Source organism: Chlorocebus sabaeus, chromosome 20 (assembly GCF_047675955.1).
Source record: "Chlorocebus sabaeus isolate Y175 chromosome 20, mChlSab1.0.hap1, whole genome shotgun sequence".
Classification (NCBI taxonomy): domain Eukaryota; kingdom Metazoa; phylum Chordata; class Mammalia; order Primates; family Cercopithecidae; genus Chlorocebus; species Chlorocebus sabaeus.
The window spans coordinates 16,219,276-16,242,355 of NC_132923.1; the positions used below are offsets into that span (position 1 = coordinate 16,219,276).

The window sequence follows — 23,080 nt, forward strand, 5'->3', positions numbered from 1 at the left end:
CATCAATAATAGACTAAAGAAAATGTGGCACATACACACCAAGGAATACTATGCAGTCATAAAAAAGGATGAGTTCATGTCCTTTGCAGCGACATGGATAAAGCTAGAAACCATGATTCTCAGCAAAATATCACAAGGACAGAAAACCAAACTCCGTATGTTCTCACTCTTAAGTGAGAGTTGACCAGTGAGAACACATGGACACCGGGAGGGGAACATTACACACCAGGGCCTGTTGTGGGGCTGGGGGCTGAGGGAGGGATAGCGTTAGGAGAAATACCTAATGTAAATGATGAGTTGATGGGTCCAGCAAAACAACATGGCACATGTATACCTGTCTAACAAAATTGCAGGTTATACACATACACCCTAGAACATAAAGTACTAAAAAAAAAAAAAAAAAAAATTATTTCCTTGAATAAGCGTTCTACTCTTTGCTCCTCCTCAGCCCCCTCTTTGAGCCAATGAATCTTTGATTTTCTCTTTTGAGGTCCTCTTCTAGATCTCTTAAGCATTCTGTGTTCCTTCTCATTGTTCTTTTATTTTTTCTCCTAGGACTGTATTTTCAAATAGCTTTTTTGCATGCTCATTATGCTTGATCAATTCTACTGAGACCCACTAATGCATTTTCCAGCTCCAGAATTTGATTTTTTTCTCTTACTTCAGTATCCTTGTTAAATTTCTGATATATTTCTGAATTGTTTCTCTGTGTTTTCTTGAAGTTCATTGAGCTTTCTCAAAATAGCTATTCTGAATTCCCTGAGAGGTTACACATCTCCATCTCTCCAGGGTTGGTCACTGGGTGCCTTACTTGGTCCATTTGTTGAGGTCATATTGACTTCAATGTTATTGATACTGTCGATGTTTGTCAATATCTCGGCATTGAAGGATAAGGTGTTTATTCCAGCCTTTGCAGTCAGGTCTTGTTTGTACCTGCCCTTCAGAGGACCTTCCAGGAATTCAAAGTAGGCTGATGAGTTCCCTAGGCCAGTGATCACTGCAGCCATGTTTGTACTACAGGGCACCCCAGGCCCAGGTACACTGCAATTCTTACAGATTCCTAGGTCCCCAGCCCTGTGGACTTGGGGGAGATCGTGGATTATTCTCTGCATTCCCAGGTAAAGCCCCTAGCTTACTTCCCTTTCTTTCCCCCAAGCAAAAGGAATCTGTCTTCAGGCTGCACTGCCTGGAGTGTGGGGAGCGGTGATACAGGCATTCCCATAGCTGCTGCAGCTGCTGCCGTCATACTGGCTCACACCTCAAGTCCAGGGTCTTCCAGACCTATGCAGCATCAGGACTTGCCCAAGAACTGCGGTGACTACAGCCTGCCTGCCACTGAATTTTATTTGAAGCCCAGTAAATTTCCGGCAATAAAGCCGGCCAGAACCTTGGTGGGTTCTTCCTGCGGGGGCAGCTGATTCCCTTGTGGCCCAGGGTGGGTCTAAATGCTTCTTTTGTGGACACCAGCCTGGAATCAAGTGCTGTGGGGTTCTGTCCAGTGTCGTGTGTCACTATGGGAAGACTGGTACTAAGTTTCAATATAAAGTCCCACACTTTCCTCCTTGTCCCCAAGCCATTAGATTCTCTCTCGGAGATGCTTTCCTGTGGTTGGGGGAGAGGTGTCATAGGCAATGCAGGACTGTCCTTCCTCCTTTCTTCAATCATCTTTCCTTGTTATCATGTTAAAAGCAGGTGCTGTGATCTCTCACCTGGTTAGCTCTTGTGAAAGTGTTTTCTTGCATAGACAGTTGTTCAATTTGATGTTCCTTTGGGGAGACCATTGCTGGAGAATTCTATTCTACCATCTTTCTCCACCTTCTACCTATTTATTTTTTAAATGTTTCTAGTAAATAATTGTGAAATGGTAGCTTTATTTTAATCTTGGGGATCAAAAGCATGTAGCTAAGAACTTTTCCCAAGGAATATTTTAAAATTTTTATATCTATGTTTATGGAATGACATGCTTTTTGATTCAAGGTTCTTAAATGTCGTTTTAGTTTTGATTCAATGTTATACAACACTGTTTTTTTAAACAGTGATCTGCAGCCCACATGTAATGGAATCACCTGGGGTGCTTATATATATTTAAAAAATGCAGATTCTAGGGCTCACACCAACTAAATCTCCTGGGATTGGAGACCAGCAGGTAGCTCCTATAATCTCCGCAGCTGCTTCTAAGGCACACCAAGTTTAAGAAGCATTCTTTCATATTTTCAGACTGGGGATTCTTACAAAATGACAAAGAAGGAAAACCTTAATCTTTTAAAGTTAGAGTTCGGGCGTTAGACTGTGCACTTCTTCAACACAGTTTGTCTTTCCCATTCTCCCTTTCCAGTTCTTTATACTGTCAAGGGATTGGGGCAGAAATGGGAAACAAAGCAGCGAAAGAAAAACTATTTATTTCTTTATACACATTTTGCTTTAATAATCACCAAAAAGACTTTCATTTTCTGTCACCCACCCTGTCCACTGGTTGTGTTGGCCTTCAATATGTGGCAATAGCAACATATATAAATCTATATCATACATTTATACACACAACACATTCTACCAGCACTGTGCAGACAGACTAGGCTTTACTATGGCTGGGGGTCTCTCCCATGCCACTTAAAAATGAGCACAGGTTTGCTCTATGCAAGACTTTCAACAGAATTGGTCTGGCCATCAGTCCCCAATTTCCCCGAGGTAAGATAGGATGACAAAATGGGACAGCATATTTGAAGTGAGGTCAGTCCAATTTGGATATCATAGAAGAACAGAAATCAGATGTGCTAGGTTAAGCCTGAGATGGTATCTGGGAAGTCACCACATTCATGATGTAAACTCAAAGAACGCAGGTGCTACAGTATAGACCAAAGCCCAGCCTGACTCGACCCAACAGGGTCAGGTGTGGATCTGTGAGTAGTGCTCACTGAGCCCCACCAGCAGTGTCCAGCAGGGCACCGCTGCTCAGTAGTGTGCTTTTAGAACCTGCCAGAGGAGCTCCAGCATTGGGACCACGTGCCCCATTCATCAGAATCAGGGTCCTATATCCACTGAGCTTTCCATCTCAGGACAGCTGATGAGGCAAGAAATGTGCTGTTGCTAGTTCCCAAGCTGCTGGGGCTGTTGAGAAGCAGTACCACGAAACCTTCTATGTAAACTACGCATCTTCTGCTTAGTGCTGGGCCAGGTGGACCTTGGCTAACGGTATTCCACAGCTCTCAGAAAGGCTTTCTGGCTTCCTCCCAGCTCCACCAGGATACATCTCTGACTCCCTCTTCTGGACCCTCCGGTGGACTTGGAGGAACGAGGCCCAGATGCTCCTCAGCAGATAGGTAGCTGCACAAAAGGGGGACAGGCCCACCTTTCCTGCTGTTTTAAGGACTTCTGGTGGCTGCGCTTCTTGCATGGTGCCTGGAAGGCAAGGGTCATAAGACTGGAGTACACGACAGAGCCCTTAGGGATTTCACCTGCAGACAAAAATAAAACAATCCAAATCAGTGTATATTGCCAGGCCCTACTGATGGCTACCTGAAGCTGGAGTGAGAGCTACAGGGTGACCAAAGCCAGGAGCATGGTGACAGCCAGTTAAGAGGATGAGCTAAGAGCATGCGCTGCAGTCTGGAGGAGCAACAGGTACCCGAGGTTACGGGGAGCCTCCCCACCTCCCTGTGTGCTGAGATCCCTGCTCCAATTCACTGCACACTGGGTGGCTGGATCCTACCACTGCCTCTTTAGGGGCCAGGTGACTCTCCAAATCACTTTGCCTCAGCAGAAAGAGGCCTTTGCCATCTCCACCCAAGAAAGAAGTGCTTAGCATGAAACATGCACATACAGAAACAGCCTGTTGTAGGAAGAAGAGGACATTTTGTGGGGAAGTCCTCTGTTAAGTTTATGTCCAGTCGCCATAATGAGGGTGTGGAGGGGCCAAATCCAGAAGGACCTCAAAGCTCAACTAAGTCCAGTTCCATCTTTGACAGATGAGGGTGCAGCAGTCTCACAGAGACTAAGGGACAAGCCGAAGCCACAGGCCAGTTAGTGATAAGCCAGGGATTAGAACCGAGGCCTCGGGTCCTTTCCAGTGATCTATGGGAGGTGGAGGGGAAAGCTTCCACACTGGAGAAAGCCAGTGGATACTAGAGACTTTTGGGTTACCTTTTAGTGGATACTAGAGACTTTCTGGGTTACCTTTTCTGGGACAGGAATAAGGCTTTACAGAGGCAATCCTGTAAGTGTTGCTCTAAAGAGGCTCAGAAAAGAGAAGAATTATCAGAGAAAAACAAAAGGGAATTAGTGAAAAAAAAAAAAAAAAGAGCAAGTTAAACTGGCCCAAGCCATTTTCACACTGTGGAGATCAACATTCTCTCAGGTTACAGTTTAGAAACATTTTTAGGAATGTGCTCAATTGCTTATGGCAAAGCTTTGAAGTCCAGGTTTAGTTTCTGATTTTTAAACCATTTCACATACCTCAAGTTTTTCTTCAAAGCACTTCCTAGGGAATGACTAACAATTAAGTGTTTTAAGTAAACACAGATAATGTCTGGCACATTTGTAATATTCTCCCCCTGAAGGTTCAGTTGTTATTCACTAACAAATTCTCTTTTAGACGAATGAGCGCCAACAGATCTCTTTTGTCATGTTGCTTAAAGATACAGCAAAATCAAATTGCTGTTCTTAACCCAGGAGTGTGCAGTGAAATCAGTTTACTAGGTTGCAAATTGCTTTTACTTTTTCATGAAGAGTAGAACACATAACTGGCCTCAAGATCCCTCTACCAAAAGCTCATTCCGAGGCAGACTCCCGAATGTCTAATGACTTCAAGAGTCAACTGAATTGCATTTCTCCAGTCTCCTGACTTGGCATCAAAGAAGAAAAGTTGGAGTAAAAAGGAGAGATGATGACAATGTGAGAGTGAACCAAGATACAGGGGCAGGAGCTGATGGGGTGGGAGGGTGATGGGAACAGAAAGTAGCAGGACACTCACTGAGGACCTGTGATGTTGCAAGTGGACCCAAATCTTCTCCTGGAAGGCCAAAGCAGGCCAAGGTCACCTGCAAGATCTGCTAATGGATGGTGGTGGGTTGGGGACAGTCTTGGTGCCTCTGATTGGTGCAGTAGTTTCCTTACCTCTAAGTTAGTCCTTGCCTTCTTTAAAACATCGTGTGTTCTGGTTACTGAAACAACAAAAGAGCACCACAGAGTAGAAATCACCAGCAGAAATTAACCCTACTTGCTTAGCTGAGAATTCTAAACCATTTATTTCTTTCTGGCCATTCAGCTTGGAGTCTCCTTCTATCCACCCTGTCCTCCCCTCCCTCTTCATCCACAATTGCTCGTGGCACAGAAGGTTTGGGGACATCAAATCAGTCTCCACTCCCAACATCTCCAAACCCCCGGTCACTGCTCCTCTGCAGCACAAGTGGAGCATCGGGAAGACTGCCCGTTTCTTCCCCCATTCCCTCTCAGGGAACCTACGCTGGCTGACGATGAACTGCTCCATGCTCTCCTTCTGCTGGTTTGCAGTCTTCAGGCGCTCAGCTGTGCTCTGAAGGAGCCGCTCCTGTTTGGATACTTTGGTTCTCAGTTCCAGAAGTTCCCTTTCTGTTGATTCTCCCTGGATAACAGGAACAGACTGTTACTGAACAGGCAGAAGGCCTAAAGCACCCTGTGCTTCGTGGCTCTTTCCAATTCCAAGAAGGATTCTACAATCTTCTCCACCCTCCTGAACTGGATTTCCTCCTTCACAGCCTCAGATACCTCCAGCTGAGGACAGTTTAGGATGAGGCCATTAGGTAGGAATATTTAGACTCTGGAATTCCCCATGTAGACTAGCACAGGCCCACGCACCTGTAGCTTAAGAGAATGTCGCTTCAGGCTGGTATAAAACTCCCAACTCTGAAGAGGACCTTGCTTTAGTCCTGATATCAGTTCTGTCACTCTCCCTTCACAGGCAAGATTGAGAGTTCAGAAATGATATATTCGGGAGAGAGATCTGGACTCAGGAAGTTTGCAAGTTTGTAAATATTTGTGCCAATATGGAGATGGCAAAACACCCTCTCCCTGGAATGAGCCTAGCTGGATCCCAAAGGTATTGGTGACATTGATCTGGAGCTAGAATCCCTGGGGAGGGGATCCTGAAACCTGTCTCCTCGAGGGTCTGCCAATCAGAGTTAGCCTGAGCTCTGAGCAGATCCTGAGGGGTGGCTGACTTTCCCCAGGCCTGGTCCAGAGATGCCAGCTGAAGTGATATGCTGGGATTCCAGGCAGTGGCTGAAAAGGCTCAGTCTCATGGGGGCATTCTGTGATCATGTGACCATGGGACCTGAGGGGTGGGAGATGGGTGCTGAAGCTTTAACTGAATTTCAGCTCAGCCAAACTTCAGAGGTAAAGAAACTGAACCTTTATGGATTGCCAGGGTTACGATGTCTCTGCCTTCTCCACACCCCTTCCTCTTCTTCTTTGATTTCTTACCAGGGGCCAGGGGGCTGGTGGGGAATGGGATGTATTCAGAGCTGTAATGAAAGCAGCCACCATGGGTCAGAGATGTCCCTCCAGGGATACTCCTCTAAGGTCCTGTCTATCCCAATTCACTATGTGGCTCCTGATTTTCTGGAAAAGCTGTGACACTGAAGAGACAGAACAGTATTGGAGGGCAGGAGAATTGAATTTGAACCAAGAAAGGACACTGGCATCTTACCACTTTGCCAGGCAGCACAGGGATGTGGGTGCTTGGCAGGGCCGCTCTCCAGAACACGGTGAGGAGGGAAGCCGACTCCTCTAGGGCATGGTGCAGGGCACTGGTGCTGCTCCGAAGCTCATGAATGCCTTTGCTGCCCAGCACCTGGGGAAAGGTAACACCACAGGAGCGGAGAGATTACTTTCTTCCCCCTGCATGGGCTCCCGCTTCCTTTGTGAGTGAGGCACAGAACATGGACCTGCTTGAACTGGGAAGCCCTCGCACAACCATTTGCAGTTCTCAGAACTAAGGTGCTGGTGCCTTTACCAGGTATGCCTCCCTCCACCTGCAGAAGCCACAAGGCTTTCAAAACTCACCCCCCTTGCTATGTCCTCTAGGAACCTGTTACCTTCCTTGCCTGAGATAAATGACCACGTTTGCATTGGCGGCCTCACAGCACAGAGGATGACTTCTCATGCTGTGCCTGTAGCCCCTTACTGTGCTGATCTACTTGGGTGTGTGTCTTGCCCTCTAGTGTGGGGTTCTGTGGAGGCAGGGCTGCCCCTACGCATCCATGGGTCTCCAGCAGCTCAGACAGCATAGCCACTGGTGCCTGGTCTCTCTCACTGGCAAGGCGCTCTGAGAAGCTTTGCTGACTGCCTTCCCTCCATCTATGCAGTCTGCACAAGGAAATGCCATGGCTGCCAGGCTTCTCACCCCTTCCACATGTGGGGGCCATACACCTGCAAATCCTTCAGTTTCTGTCCATCCCATTGTGTCAACTCCGCCCACAGATGGTCATGTGCCTGCATAAAGCAATGGCAACAAAAGCCAAAATTGACAAATGGGATCTAATTAAACTAAAGAGCTTCTGCACAGCAAAGGAAACCACCATCAGAGTGAACAGGCAACCTACAGAATGGGAGAAAATCTTTGCAATCTACTCATCTGACAAAGGGCTAATATCCAGAACCTACAAAGAACTCAAATTTACAAGAAAAAAACAACCCCATCAAAAAGTGGGCAAAGGATATGAACAGACAGTTCTCAAAAGAAGACATTCATACAGCCAACAGACACATGAAAAAATGCTCATCATCACTGGCCATCAGAGAAATGCAAATCAAACCCACAATGAGATGCCATCTCACACCAGTTAGAATGGTGATCATTAAAAAGTCAGGAAACAACAAGTTCTGGAGAGGATGTGGAGAAATAGGAACACTTTTACACTGTTGGTGGGACTGTAAACTAGTTCAACCATTGTGGAAAACAGTATGGCGATTCCTCAAGGATCTAGAACTAGAAATACCATTTGACCCAGCCATCCCATTACTGGGGATATACCCAAAGGATTATAAATCATGCTGCTATAAAGACACATGCACACGTATGTTTATTGCAGCACTATTCACAATAGCAAAGACTTGGAATCAACCCAAATGTCCATCAGTGACAGACTGGATTAAGAAAATGTGGCACATATACACCATGGAATACTATGCAGCCATAAAAAAGGATGAGTTCGTGTCCTTTCTAGAGACATGGATGCAGCTGGAAACCATCATTCTCAGCAAACTATCGCAAGAACAGAAAACCAAACACTGCATGTTCTCACTCATAGGTGGGAACTTGACAATGAGAACACTTGGACACAGGAAGGGGAACATCACACACCAGGTCCTATTGTGGGGAGGGGGCAGAGGAGAGAGATAACATTAGGAGATTTACCTAATGTAAATGACGAGTTAATGGGTGCAGCACACCAACATGGCACATGTATACATATGTAACAAACCTGCGCATTGTGCATATGTACCCTAGAACTTAAGGTATAATAATAAAAACAAGAAAAGAGGGGGAAAAAAAAGCTCCCAAAGGCTTCTAGGCAATGCCATGTGTTTCTGTGGGGCTGAGGGGAAATATCCAGTCAGCTACATCTGGAAGAGAGCAGAACTCACAGTGAAAATAGGAGATAGAGAAGACAGGGCCTGGCTGCTGTACATGGAAGAGGAACCCTCAGCTGTTGAGAGATGCAAAGCATGAAAAACAAAAACAAAAACAAAAATGGTGGGAGAAGGAGTTAACATCAAAGGAAGAAGGGGCACAAGGAAACAGTGCATCTAAAGCTACAGGTGTGATTACCTCTGTGCCTTGTGCTTCAAGGCCAGGGAAGCTGCACGCTGACCTCACAAGAGACATTATCTTTTTGACCAGCAGCTTGCCCTCCGCAATCTGCTGTCTCAGGGCACTGTAGTCATCCATGTGGCCAATGACATGGCGGCCATGCTTATTGGCAAAGGAGCCATCAGTAGCGTCACCCTCCAGCTTGGGAGGGCTCTTCATTACTGGAGAAGTATCCAAACCCAAGCCTGAAAAAGAAAATGACAACACAACAGAATCTTCTGTTATTCATAATGATATTGTCAGTTTACTCCAACTCAAAAGAGGTAGGAGACAAGAAAAGGAAGAGGCTGGGAACAAGAAAGGAAGCCTTGGAATATACAAGGGTGGGGCAAAGTCCATAGAGTTCTTCTGGCTTCTATATTTTTATAATTTTTCTTACATTATCTCTTAATGATAAATTTGCCAGGGGGCAATTTTTCCTTATAGGCAAATGAAATAGGACAAATCATAATAAATAATAAGTTTCTGGGTAGAGAAAACACAGACAAGGAAATCAAGCTGGATACAGAGAACATTTTCAAGAATGGAGAGATTATGGTGCAATGAAGCATAAACACCAGTAGGAAAACTACAGGAGGATGAACAATGGCAAGAAAGGCAGCCACAGAAGGTGCAGTGAGTAGGGCTAAAGGCCTCAAGGCATGCAGAGAAAACTCTCTAAATACAGATAATATGTTTAGAGACAACAAAAGATTATTTGCATTAATCACTTTCCATCATCAGTCCCTGGGCCCTTTCGTTGCCATATTTACCATTTGTTCTGTGGATTATGGCCGGTTCTGAGCCAGGAGTAGAGGAGGCAGAGCTGGGGAAGACCAGAGCTGGGGAATTCATCGCAACATCCCGGACTGGAGGGGACACAGCTGAATCTAGGGGGTAAAGGCAACCACAGTTTTCAGGAGCCCTGGAATACACAGCACATGAAGCACACGCACACTTAGCCGTCCCCACTGAGGCCTAAGGTGGCAGGACTCTCCTCCTACAGAATTATCCATACCCCACAAGCAAAAGCAAAAGCCAGTGAGTCACTGAGTTCAGAATGTTTCCATTCTTCAGAACAAAAAGATATTCCTTTGACTGAGGGGTGTTCCATGAGAAAGAAACCTCTAGTTTGAAAAATTATTAGGTGTATTTTAATAAACCGAGTGTTGAGTATAACTTGTGTGTGGTATCTAATACGATGCCCTGTAACTAAATGTAATATGTATAAATAAACATAGTACATATTAAAATGTAGAATCAAGGAACCAAGGAATGAATGGATTCATGGGGGACTAAACTCAACATTCTAGTCATCATTCTGATGAGCTAATACTGAAAAAAATCGACTTGTATGAGAAGAACGGAGACAGAAGGCTTGGTGGGTTAACGTTGTCTTGCTGGAGACTAAAAAGTAACCCTATGGTGGAGGAATTGGAAAATATCACAAAGAAGGTAGAAAAGGTCCTGCTCAGGCAAGTGTGGCCCAGTGCCTGCTTTCCAGCTCAGGCCTCGGGGGTGCTGGAGAATGAGGGGCAGGGATGGTGCCAGTGGGGCTGAGTCTTGGCTGCTGTGTGGGAAGCCAGTGAGAGGGGAAGGCCTGGTTAGAAGGAAGAGTTGGAGACATAACTGAACACCACAACCATCAGGGCAGCCCAGAGGAGGGCAAGGCGTCCACCTAACGTTAGCTGAGAAGTTCCTGGCGGCCAGGCAGTTTGCTTTGTGTCCTACGTATGTTTTTTTTATTGAATTGCCAAAACAGCATAATCATGTTATTGTCACCTTCATTTGACAAATAAGGTTACTGTCAGATAAATGAGCATCTACAAGAACCAGAGAAACATAAAGATTCACATGACCCAGAAATAGTTGGCAGGAGAGTTTGAAAGCTCCGCTTTAGAGAAACTGAACAGAAGTGGCTCCTGATTTGAATGAAATTGAAGGTGTGGCCATGGAGGTGAGTGGAGATGGTGTACTAAATGGTGTATTAAAAGGAAAAAAGGACAGAGGAAGTAGAAATTGAACGATTTAAGAGACTAGGGGGACACCACTGACATTTCTATGAAAACTGGGAGAAGTGAGATTGATGGGGGATGTTGAGAAGAGAAGGGGGACCTGGTCAAACACACCTATCTGAAAAGGCAGGCAAGAGGTGGGGTAGAGAAAGCGAATGATGGCCACTCAAAATAAATCACCCACCATCCAGGACTTCCCCAGAGCCCTGTTTCCTTAGGTACAGGAACATTTTGCCACACACTGAGTTCCCCACCTGTGAGGGAAAGGGAGACTAGAGAATCTGGAAAGGTCGGCAATATGGAGACAGGGCACCATGAGCTGGAAGGAAGACAGACTGCAAATCACAACACCTGGTTCTGATCCTGACTTTGTCTATAACTTCTCTAAACCCTCGCTTGTCTGTTAATATCTCAAGACCTAAGTTTTCTTATGTGAAATACAGAGATAGCAAAACCTGCTTTACTTCAGATGAAATTATATATGTGAAAACACTTGGCTAATACTAAAGCACTAATCAAATCCAAGAAAACGATATGAACATACATAGCTGCTAATTACTGAGCAATTCTTAGTGTGCCATGCACTTGTAAGTGATTTCATTTAATGCTCAAAATCATATAAGGTATATATTATTATTATCCTCATCTTAAATATGAGGAAACTAAGGCTTAAACCTCTGAGACTTTAAACACCTTGCCCAAATCAAACGACCTCTAAGCTCAGAACCTGGAGCCTGGTCTGACCTAAATTCCATGCTTTCACTCAGGCTGCTAGACTAGAACATCTCTGATTTCAACCTGACCCCAAGGAGCATGGACCAGGCAGATTGTACCTTCTGCTACAGACATCCTGGTGATCTCCCCACTGGCTGAGGGCTTTCTAAGTCCCTTTTCCTTCCTACCTTGGAGGAGCAGCTGCTTGTTTCCAGGGTCAACGCTGGCTGGGAAGTTCTGGTTAACAGAGGAGGGGCTGAGGCTGGCTTTGCCAGCACCGCTATCCAGCTGCTGTTGCAGCTGCAGTCGCAGACAGTTGTTCCCCTGAATGCTCTGCTCCAGCTGCCCTCTCAGAGTTCGTACCTCTGCCACCAGGTGGCTCAGGTCACTGCTCAAAGGGATTTGGTGACAGGCATCCAGGCTGTAAGCTAAGAGAGAAGAGGAGTCTGGTAACATCGACCCAAGTATTTCCGAGCACTTGTCAGAACCCTCCTCTGTGACATTCTTTTCTGCCAAGGATCCCACTATCATCTGAGTCTCATGCAACCCATCTATGATAGAGATGTCACCATTTCTGTGTATGGCCTGGGGATGGCACTGAGATGGCACACATCCAGTCTGAAACTTCCCTGCGGTTTAAGTTACACACATGCACCTAAACAGCATTTGACTGACAGATGAGGATAATTGATCTAGAGAAGGGTAGCAGATGAGGGAGAAAGAGATTTGACAGTCTTCACTCTCAAAAATGAAAGACGAGGAGGAGGTCTTTTGGTAGCGTGTGAGAATGTGAGTTGGGCACCTTAGACCAGGAATTATAACTGAGTTTTTCAATTTCTCTCTCTCTCTCTCTCTATATATATATGTGTGTGTGTGTATATGTGTGTGTATGTATGTGTACATATATATGCCTACATATAGTGTGTATATATGTTGTGTGTGTATATACATACTATATAGATATATATGTACATATATACATGTACATATATGTACACACATATATATGCATATATATACACACACATATATAAAAAAATATAATGTATATTTACCTCCATTCACTACATGTCTATTTCTTCGTACTGGGGATGAAGAGATCTAAGAAATATTCTACAAGGCCACAATCCCTTATCTGAAAACCTTAATGCCAAATATATTTTGAAAGGTAAAATTTGTTTTAGTTTTTAGCAAGGCAACAGGGTGCATATATCATATATAACATGTACCCAGTTGCATGTGAGCCACAATCCTTAATAAAACATACAACTATCTCTGTAATCAGCTATGTGAATATTCTAAGTAGATAAATACTTAGGAATATCCTCTTGTCAGTTCATCTAGATTTTATCACTAAATGAGTATTTGAAAATTTTAATTTGGAGATCTTACTGGATTTTGAAATTACAGAGAAGAGATTCTGGAGCTTTAGTGGTTGCAGCTTTGAAATGAGTCCTAAAAGGCAGGGAGAAAAGCATGAAAGGAAAGGTAGCTCAGGAGGAAGTAGTTTTAGAGACTTTGGTAAATAATCTACTCTTGAATTTTGCCTAAAGTTTTATGATGTTCGTCTCTCTCTTCCTCAATCCAACTTCTCACTAAATTTTGCTTATTTTTTAAAGAGATGTTTTTAAATCTATCTATACCCTTTCATCTTCCCAATAGCACCTTATATTAGACTGTCATCTCTTAATGTGCCAGAATAGCACTACACCCATCCAGTAGGTTTCCCAGATTCTAGTGTCTCCCAACTCCAGGACATCCCCTGAGACTTAGCATCTTAAAGTTCTGTTTTCATCATATGCGTATCTTCTTTGAAAAAGAACAGACTTAGTTTAATTATCTCTATACAGAATGTCAACTTCCACCCTGACCGGTGAGCTTTCAAGATTTGGGGACTCTGCTCCTCCATCCTGACTTCTCATGCCCCCAACCCAAAGCTTCTCCTGTGGGCAGGCTGGTCGCACTGACCCAACACTCACCATGACTTTGTACGTAAGCTATTCTCCCAGCCTGGTGAGCCCCCTGTATTTCTTCAAGTTCCAGTTCACCTTCTCGTTAGAAAATCAGGAAACTAAATCAGGATTTATGATAATTCGAATCTAAATTCCACTGCCCTTCACCCTTTGTCTAGCCCTCTGAAGGGACATAAAATACATGAGTTTTTTTCACCCGACAGTTCTTCAAATACCCGAAGCCAGTTCTCATGTCCTCAAGATCTTTTGAAAGCCTAAATTTCTTTAGTTTCTTTGACCAGTTGGAGATTTCTGGTCTACACCATTGTGCACCCTGTCTTCATTATGTTCTCTAGTGTGTCAATGCCCTTTTCAAAGATGGTGCCCCTTAATCTAACAATATTTTAGACATGGTCCCCACAGGTGAACATCACACTTACACTACTGTAATGTCAGTTTGAGCTGGCATTTCTAGCAAACTTTGGCCTACGCCTTAGTTGTGTGAACATGTTTCTACCAAACCCCAAACCCTCAAGTCCATGAACGGCTGCCTGTCCTATATTTCTACCCTCTTCCTGTATTTCTATCACTGATATTTGTAATCGAGCTCAGGATTTTGCTTTTTATCTTTGCTAAATTTCATGACATTGATGTCAGTCCTCTGTTCAGCCTGCTGTGACTTACTATGTTTTGAGTACCCTTCTCCATTTAAAAAAGAATGAAGAAATATATCAAAATTCTCAAATATTAGATTATTACTTCAGCAGGCAGCAAAGTCTTCAATAAATGTTCTTATTATTTAAGTACAGGATTGAAATTTAGGTCCTATTAGTGGTATTTCTATAAGGTTTTTTTGTTTTCATGTCTTTTAATTTTTTCCTGTGGGCAGGCTGGTCCCCACTGACTCAACACTCACCATGACTTTGTACTTAAGCTATTCACCCAGCCTGGTAAGCCGCTGTATTTCTTCACATTCCAGTTCACCTTCTCTTTAGAAAATCAGGAGACTAAATCAGGATTTATGAAAATTAAATGAAATAAACTGAGAGCCAGATGTCACTACGGAAAGGGTAATGGTGGGAGCAGACTGCCTGCTGCATTGGGCTGAATGGGTTGTCAGTATGTATTACCGACAATATTAAAGGCCTTTTCAAATGATGATATCATTAGGACAGTTCTTTTGCTTTAAAAAAAGTTATAATCTAGACATTGATAGGAATGTCTAGATTTTCTTACAGTAATTAGGAATGATTAGGCTGGATCTTGCTCACGCCACCAACCTGTCCCCTTGAGGTTTGTGTATGAGAGTTCCTACTGGGAGCCCCAGGCTCAGGTGGGGGTTTCTGAGACAGAATTCTGTCGCTTCCCATGATCTCCACAACTCCCAAAGGAAAGACCTCACTAGCATGCTATGCGAGGGCAAAAAGCTCATGGGGTGAGGGGAGAAGAACACATACCTTTCAGCCCCTTCTTGGAATTGCCATAAAGTGCCTCGTAGATTTGTAGCTCTGACTGGAGGGACTCAAAGAGCTGCTGTTTCTCTTCACACTGTTGCTGCAGGAGGACCAGCTTGTGCTGCAGTCTGACCAGGGAGAGGCAAGGCCCACTGAGATGGCAGAGCCACTCAGCCACACCAGAGCAATAAGCTGAGAGCCAGATGTCAACTCAGGGGGTCATAAAGATTATGGTTAGGGTTACATCTGAGCCCCAGATGTCAACTCGGGGGATCATGAAGACCATCACTTTTATTTTGCAGATGTGGAAATGGAGGCTAAGGGAGGTCAAGTAACTTTGCTTGAAAACACACCATTACCTACATTAGTTCAGAGCAGAACAGACACACCAGCAGTCTCCTTACTGCTCCTACAGTGCTCTTTGCATTCTGACAAGCAGTTACAGGGCTTATGCTGGGACCAAGCATCACAGCCAGTATAGAAGCTTCCTAGGTGATGGTGAGACTAATGTCCTATATCTAACTGAAAGCATGGAAACCCTTCTTTTTCATGTCTCTCATATACTGAAGACTTCTATAATAGAGTTCTACTCTCTCAACTTGGGAGTGACAAGGCATTCCCAGAGAAGTCCTTTCTTCTGCTTAAAGCGCCCCCTGCCCCGATACACAAAAATCAGGAATAGCAGAGGGAACATGGAGGTTTCCAAAAGAGGACACCAATTGTCTTGCCAATATCCCGTCTTCTCATGTAAGAATGAATGTAGGAATGAAGAATGCTTCCTTCTCTGTCAATGGGTCCCCTCTTACCTGGAGTCGTTTTCCTGGAGGGAAAGACGTTCCTCCCTGAAATGCAAGACCTCTTGCTGCTTCTCCCTCAAGTCTTCCAAAAGCTGCTGCCTTTCCACCTTCTGATGCTCCAGCTCCTTTTCCAGCTCTTGAAGGTGGGATCGAGAGGACAGCAGAGCCTCCCTCAGGCTTTCCGTTTCCTGGGAGTGCTCTGGTGAGTGAACACAGGAGGATTGATTTATTATGATGGGGCTAGAGCTCAGCAGAAAGATAACCCCAAGCATATACACCCTGAAACAAAGCTAAGGAGTAGGAAAGGAAGGCCCTATGTTGGTGGGGAAGAGCATGCTGGTTCAACATATCCTGCAGCCTGGAGAATGCTGCATTTCTCTCTTTGCAAAACCCTTCATTCCACTTATTTAATCTGTCCTACCTTGCTCTTAGAGAAATTCTGGTTTCTAATGCTCACCATTTTCCAGTGCTCACATACCATCTGTTCAATAATCCATTCTTGAATTTTGACAAAGATCAACATCAAGATTTCTTTTTGGAATATATCATTTTCATTATTTTGAAAACTGGGATATTTGTTCTTTTTTGGAACTTGCAGCAGTTCTCTGATTTTCACAAGTTGTCAAAGATTATTGAAGGGACTCTGAAAATACAGCTGCAGGTTCAGTAATTCTCTGGGGAAAGATTCACCTAAGCCTGGCAAATTGTACTCGTTTAAATCTCTTACTGTCTTCTCACCTGTGAGGTCTGTTCTATTCTCTCCAAGCATGCAATGGTAGCTTAGTAGTTCTGACTTCTTTCTTATCTGTTAACTTTTGTTATCATCCCCCAGCAGTGACCTTTCCTCTTAACTCTTCTTGCTAATATAGAAATCAATTAATTAAATTAATTAATTAAGGTGGCTAATTTAGAAATATCTCTTGGTGGCTTTTTCCTTTTCCACAAACATTTCTTCATTCTGGGCTTAATCCTTTTGGACACTACTCTTAGTCTTTTTATGGCTGTTCAATATGTTATTAATAATACATTGATCTGATCAAGTAGACTAACACCAAGGTCAGCAGCCTCCCAGCCACACGAGAAATGATGCCTACCAGTGAGTGCCCCCTGGCTAGGGCTGGGAAAGTGCTGGGGGGCATTTGCTAGTGCCACTTGGCACGGAATCATAGGAGTACTGACCAGAGAGGAGCCCTGAGTGTATGAGTGAGGGATGTGGTGAGGAGGCAGAGGATGGCACAGCAGGGCCAGGAGGGACACATGCTGCTGCAGTAAAGTCTGGAGAAGCTTGAGAGGGAAGATAGGCATTCACACTCCCTCCTTTATTGGTTCCAAAACAGTTGTGAGTGAAGGGAGGTAGAACAGATACCAGACTGGTATCCAGATTGATAGCTCGTGACTCTGGATATATGCAGGTGGGCTTGTGCAGAAATGATGGATTTCCTAGAGCTCTTTGCTCCTGGGGACTAGGAGTCTGAGGGGCCCATAGTTGGAACATTTTAGAAAGCAGCCTTCTCTAGACTGAGAATAGCTGTAAGTTTGGGTTGGTGGATCTGAGCAGCTCTGTTACCTTACCTTCTTCTGTTTGCTTCTCCAGTTGGTGATTAGTGTGGCCAGGGAAGAAAGAAACTTAATAGTGACCACAGTTTGTGGGTTTTGACCACGTACCTCTGGAAACATGACTCAGTTGAGCCTGAAGTCTTCGATTTTCTTCCCTGAGGACTCTGTTCTCATTGCAGAGCTGAGGTATGGACTCCAGGCCCTGACTGCAGAAGTTAGAGGTGGATCCTGTCCCAGAAAGTACACATTCGGGTAACAGAAGCTTCCAAAAATTTCCCATTCTTCATCTCTCAAAGATACTGCCCCAACCCAGCAGAAAACCCCAAGGACTCAAGGCCTGACCCAGAATGAAGCATGGGGGGCTGGATACATGTTTTCTGTGTGCCTCTTCTCAGTGGATTCTTTGCATGCATCATCACATGCCATAACTGCAATGGTACAGGAGGCTCAATCTCCCTAAATAGCTGCTGCTGTGGTATAGGCCAGACAACAACATATGGAAAGACTGGCTTCCATGTGTCAGCAGCTCAGAAGAAGAGTGTAAGGAGAAAGGCAACCTTGGTAAAGCAGCCAGGGGTGGAGTTGGGAGGACCCTTACAGACCTGGCTCTACCACTTGTCAATCACACAACAAAGGCATAGACATCAGCAGGCAGTACATAAGCAGATTAAGTATGGGGTGAGAAGTCAGGTGATTCTGGGGACCAGACCTAGTCCTGCCTTAAAGAGAGTTACTCTCTAATCTCAGATATATTCAGAAAGTAGGGATGACAGTACTTGCCCACCTCCCTTGCTGGACTGTTCATAAGGAGCAAGTGAAGTAAAGAATATCTGTGAAGCTCTGCCTAAAGGTCCCTAAATAGAGCCAGAAACAGGAAGGTCTCGGCCTCTCCTACCACTTCCACGAGCAGCAGAGCTCAGTCGGTGTTCCAGTTGCTCCCGTAGGCGGTCATTGATGCAGATGGACTCCTCCAGGCGCTGGCGCAGGTTCCGGATTTCACCAAGATGCTCTTCCAGCAGGTCAGCCCCTGCAGCCAAACCACCAGGACATGGAGAGAGGTGGGAGATGGAGAATCCTGGTTACTGATGGGGGTGGGGCTCAGTCAGGAGTCTTGCAGAAAGACACGTAAATATCACTAGCCTTCTGCCAACTGTGGCCTCTCACATGGACACCCAAAGGAATGGTAGTTTTGTTTAAAGAGTAAATGTGCTTTCAAACACATAACAGTCACTTGCTAAAAAATCTCCATGGGCCTCCTCCCACACAGGGGTCTTGTGAGAGTTCCACATGTTTTAGAAAAATAACTGAGGGCTCTGGACAAGGCCTGTCTAGCATCCGGAAAGGTATGGCCACCTCCTGGGTGTGACTATGAGGTTGAGAGGTGAGCCCTCACTCTACCTTTCTTCTTACTGACACATGACAAACATTCTTTAGCAAGGGACAAAGCCCTTCCTCCCACCCTTAGAAAGAAGGCCTAAAGTAAAAGTATGCGATCTTACAGTCACCCTATGTGGTTAATGACTGACACTGAATGCGTCCCTGAAATCGCTTTTAATATGGAAGATGAAAGAATAGCCTGGAAGGATCTAGAGATCTGAAGGCAAATTAGAGAGGGGACGACACCCCCTCTCCCCCCACCAAACAAAGGAAAAAGATGCAGAAAAGTCAGAGGGATGCTTACACCAGACATTAACTGCACCATTTTGCTTTGGGCTCAGTCTTTTCCCGAAAATTACGATTGTCTTACTGTTGGAACTGAGTGGCATCCTAGCATTTATGAACTTAGCTATACCTCTCCACTTGCTGTGACTGAGTTTTGTGCACAGGATATATGTGCAGGGTCGGGGAGCTGCACCCTTGCACCCTTTCCTGTGACAAGTCCTGACTGATGGAAGAAAGTTCCGTCTATGCCTGGCATTCTGGAGGGGTCTAAGAGAATGGGCTGCAAAGAGGCCAGGCTGCAGGAAGATGGAAGGACATGAGTATAAGAGCACAAGAGGTGGGTCCCTGACTTTCCCATATCCCTACAGAGCACTGAGGCCCTGGGCAGGAGAATAAAGAAATGTACTTGGAAAGGACTGAGCCCTGATACAGCTCTTGCATTTTATACCCACTCTGTGAGCCAGGGATGGAGGAGGAATCAAAGACCTGCCTGAGTAGGAAAAGAGTAGACTCCGAATGAGACTTCTTTTCAAAGGCTGCCGTCTCCACTTTGTGCTTTACCTGTGGGTTTGGAGTTAAGCTGGTACACAGAGGAGCCTGAGGATAGGTCCCCAGATACACTCCCTTTCTGAGGCCTCATCATGTCCCACTGGCCACTGCTGCCCAGGTACCCAGGCTCCAGGATTCTTCCCAGTTCTATGGTGCCTCTTGGAGGCGAGTGAGGCTGGGCAGAGTTGAGGTAGTGGGAAGAGCCGGCTTCCAAGTCATTGCTCGGCAATGTAGCTGTGGAAGCAGGAGGAACGGTGCTGGCACCTGGGCAGAAAAAAACACGAGTAAGAAGCAAATGCAGTGTCAGAAGGGAAGGATTTGCAAGGAAGTGTGTGATTGCTAAGAATAGAGACTAAAAGGAGACCCGTGGAATGTCAGAGATCCCAGTTCACTGTGGTATACTAATTAGACTAAGGCTCGTAACCTAGAGGTTGTAACTCTCACCCTTTGTATTTCCTGGCAGCAGACATAAGAGGTAGAGAATAAAGTATCTTAAAATCATCAGTATACACAATGGAAAAGTCCAGTGGCCCCACTCCTGGCTCCTACTATAATCCTTCATGACAGACTCCAAGGAAAGTTCTAAAAGTAGGATTCACTCCCACAGTTAGAAGTTGTGAGAGCAGTGGCATACAGGATTGAGCTTACCTGTGAACACGAACATTTGTTTGTCTACATGTACTTGCCTTCCCCTGAAACTAACCAGTCAATATGTCAGTTCCACCTTGGAGTTTTTCAGATGAGAAAGGGGACATGAAGTCAAGCTGGATATGGTGTCCCTAGTTCCTCCAGACTGAAGAACTCTTTGCTGAGGCTGGGGAAGGGTCTATGTAAGGCAAGTATTCATTTGGATCCCATCCAACATATCTCAAGGAGCTGCAAAATGTCATGACTCCTGTCTAAAGAATCATTGAATACTATTCCACAGAGGCAGGTGGGACCTTTCATTTCACAGGCTGATATTTTCATAGACCCTTTGAAATCATAGGCCTTTCTCTTGAGCCCCATCATCTCCAGTTCTCTGTAAAAAGAAGCCCAGCATAGGGGAGATGGGGAAAGAGGTGGGCAGAGACACAGTTTAGGAGAAAATTCAGAAGCCTGCTTTCTTTCAGGGATTATGAACACGGGCAGCAGAATAGACAGGTAGCTGCTCCTAAGCAAGTGAGGTCATTGTTTCTTCCAAACAAGCCAAACTCCTCGGAGGGGTTAGTGTAATTGCCACTTGCCAGTTTTTAGCACCACTTGTAGCTAGTTCTCAAATTTGGGTACATATTGGAATCACCTGAGAAAATATGGAAACATACTGATTCCTGGATTCCAGAGATTTTGCCTTAATCAATATGGGATACATCTTGAACAATGGATGTTTTAAATTCATTCTAGGTGATTCTAATAGGCAGAAGTTTGAGAATTGTTGTCATGAGTCTCTCTTCCAATTTGCAAAATACTAGATGTTCATTAGGATCACTTAGTTAAGGAAGAAGATTAAAAATTTAAGCACCTACATTTTAGAAGAGATGCAACAAATACATGATTTCCTACCTCTTTCAAACTGCCTTCAACCCCATCCGAACACAAGGCAAAGGGGGAAATCAGTGGTTGTAGACAGTCAGCTTGCTTTTTAATCAAGGCCATGTGAGGTTTTAAGTCTATCAGTAACAGTGATCAGTATTCTCATGTTCCAGTCCCTTGGCCACACAATACACAGTACATGCTCTAAACCATGCAAAGATACCATATAGACTCTTGCACAAGATTTTAACCCAGGGACCTGAGAGGCCACCATGCACCACTGTCCACATGGAAACTTGGCTCAAAGCAAACGATGAGCTTGGATAAGCAATGGTCCCTTGGAGAGGACCTTGACTTCAAGTGGAGAAAGAAAGGGCTACAATCTTCTCATCTAGGCAGGGACCATTCGAACTCCGGTCAATGGCCTCAGACTTGATGTAATTCCAATTTAACCCCAAACAACAGACCCTACCCTTTTTCATGGACAGTGCTCTCCTTCCATCCTTCCCTTTGGGCAAAGACAAATGGACAAATGTGGAAAGATAAAGGAAAAGGAGGCAAGGGGAAGAAATGGAAGCTAGAAAATACTCTTGCCGTTTGTCATGGGGCACATTTGTTGCCCATCCATTGTTGGAGCCAGAACTGGTAAAGTAACAAGTCTTAGGTTAGAAACACCAGCATCTCCTACTGGTCTCTAAAGAGAGGGAAAAAATTATTGCAAGGAGTCCCTGGAGTTTGAACAGTTGAGCTCAGCCCCATACTCTAAGCAGGATGGTGACAAAGCCATCCTAAGTAGAAAAGATATAACAGAAACATGAAACCTGGAGCAGAAGACCAGATTCACGCCCATTTCTCCCACTTACTAGTGACCCTGAATAAGTAACTTCACTTTCCTGAGCTTTAGAGTTCCTTGCACTGGACAAAATATCCATTTCCTGGGTTGACAAAATAAATAGGCTACGCCAGGTGCAGTGGCTCATGCCTGTAATCCCAGCACTTTCAGAAACCTAGGTGGGCCAATCACTTGAGCTCAGGAGCTCTAGGCCAGTCTTGGCAACATGGCGAAACCCTGTCTCTACAAAAAGTACAAAACTTAGCCAGGTGTGGTGACACACACCTGTAATCCCAGCTACTAGGGGGGCTGAGGTGGGAGAGTTGCTTGAGCCCAGCAGGTCAAGGCTGCAGTGAGCTGAGATCGTGCCACTGCACTTCAGTCTGGGTGACAAAGTGAGACCCTACCTCAAAAAAAAAAAAAAAAGAGGAAGAAGGAAAGAAATAGGCTGGTCCACATGATGACATTTGGGGCTACAGGGAGGGGGATGCAAATTCTTGGCTGTTGTCTTGCGTCACTGGAAACTGCTGGCATGGTGACCCTATCAGTCTCTGGCTCACCTAAGCTTCTTTACAGGCACAGAAAGCGCCTGACAAATGAGTTTAAGTTCATTCAAACTGCTTTCTAACTGTTGTGCTTAAGGTGCTATGAGAGAGCAAATTCATGTGAAGGTTTATCATTTTTTTCTAAGCTATCAGTGACCACCAGCACACTAAATTTATGATGAGCATCCAGCCTACAAGTATATCCAAGCGTTTTCTAAAAGGTGGATAACTACATAACTACAGTCTACATAACTACATAAGGTCAATTATCTTTGGGAGTCAGAGGATGGGATTCACAGTCAGATGCCATGGCTGGTGCTGTGGTTCTAAGCTGCCTATGTGTCACCTGTCCCAGGGCAGGGATGAACCCTGTGCAGTAGGAAAAGTGACTCATCATTTCCTCTTCTGAATCCCTCTACCATTACCCTTTTTGCTCCAACCTAATGATGTCAGGAACTGAACTTGATTAACAGCATTTCACAGCAGAAAAATCTAATAGCCACACAAAGGATCCCACTGAATGTGGCCATCTTTTTCTTGGCCACTTCATCCTGCATAGGCAAAGCATAACATCTCTCTCCCATCCCCTACCAGTGAGCAGTCCACCAGTCTGTCAGGGATTCGGCATACTTGGTGGTATCCAGCGGTGTCTACAGTGTGAGAGCAC

General features: G+C 44.8%; 1 protein-coding gene across 24 annotated transcripts in view; it reads right to left on the minus strand.

Moving 5' to 3' along the window:
* Window positions 1-2,381: 2,381 nt before the first annotated feature.
* The window catches only part of LOC103224084 (myomegalin), a 219,153-nt gene continuing 198,454 nt past the window's right edge, over window positions 2,382-23,080 (minus strand). For 5 of the 24 annotated variants that reach the window (XM_073008038.1, XM_037997368.2, XM_073008050.1 and 2 more), the window contains 12 exons: window positions 19,537-19,788; window positions 18,209-18,340; window positions 17,422-17,541; window positions 15,766-15,955; window positions 14,963-15,087; window positions 11,742-11,981; window positions 9,598-9,714; window positions 8,804-9,030; window positions 6,680-6,823; window positions 5,458-5,596; window positions 5,110-5,156; window positions 2,382-3,452 (listed from right to left, as the gene is read on the minus strand). In XM_073008038.1, coding sequence (XP_072864139.1) covers window positions 3,411-3,452; window positions 5,110-5,156; window positions 5,458-5,596; window positions 6,680-6,823; window positions 8,804-9,030; window positions 9,598-9,714; window positions 11,742-11,981; window positions 14,963-15,087; window positions 15,766-15,955; window positions 17,422-17,541; window positions 18,209-18,340; window positions 19,537-19,788 — 1,775 coding nt within the window. In that variant the 3' untranslated portion in view covers window positions 2,382-3,410. Of the gene's footprint in view, window positions 3,453-4,170; window positions 4,223-5,109; window positions 5,157-5,457; window positions 5,597-6,679; window positions 6,824-8,803; window positions 9,031-9,597; window positions 9,715-11,741; window positions 11,982-14,962; window positions 15,088-15,765; window positions 15,956-17,421; window positions 17,542-18,208; window positions 18,341-19,536; window positions 19,789-23,080 lie in introns of all 24 variants that reach the window. The other 19 variants (XM_037997367.2, XM_073008046.1, XM_073008052.1 and 16 more) reach the window with 8 other exon arrangements.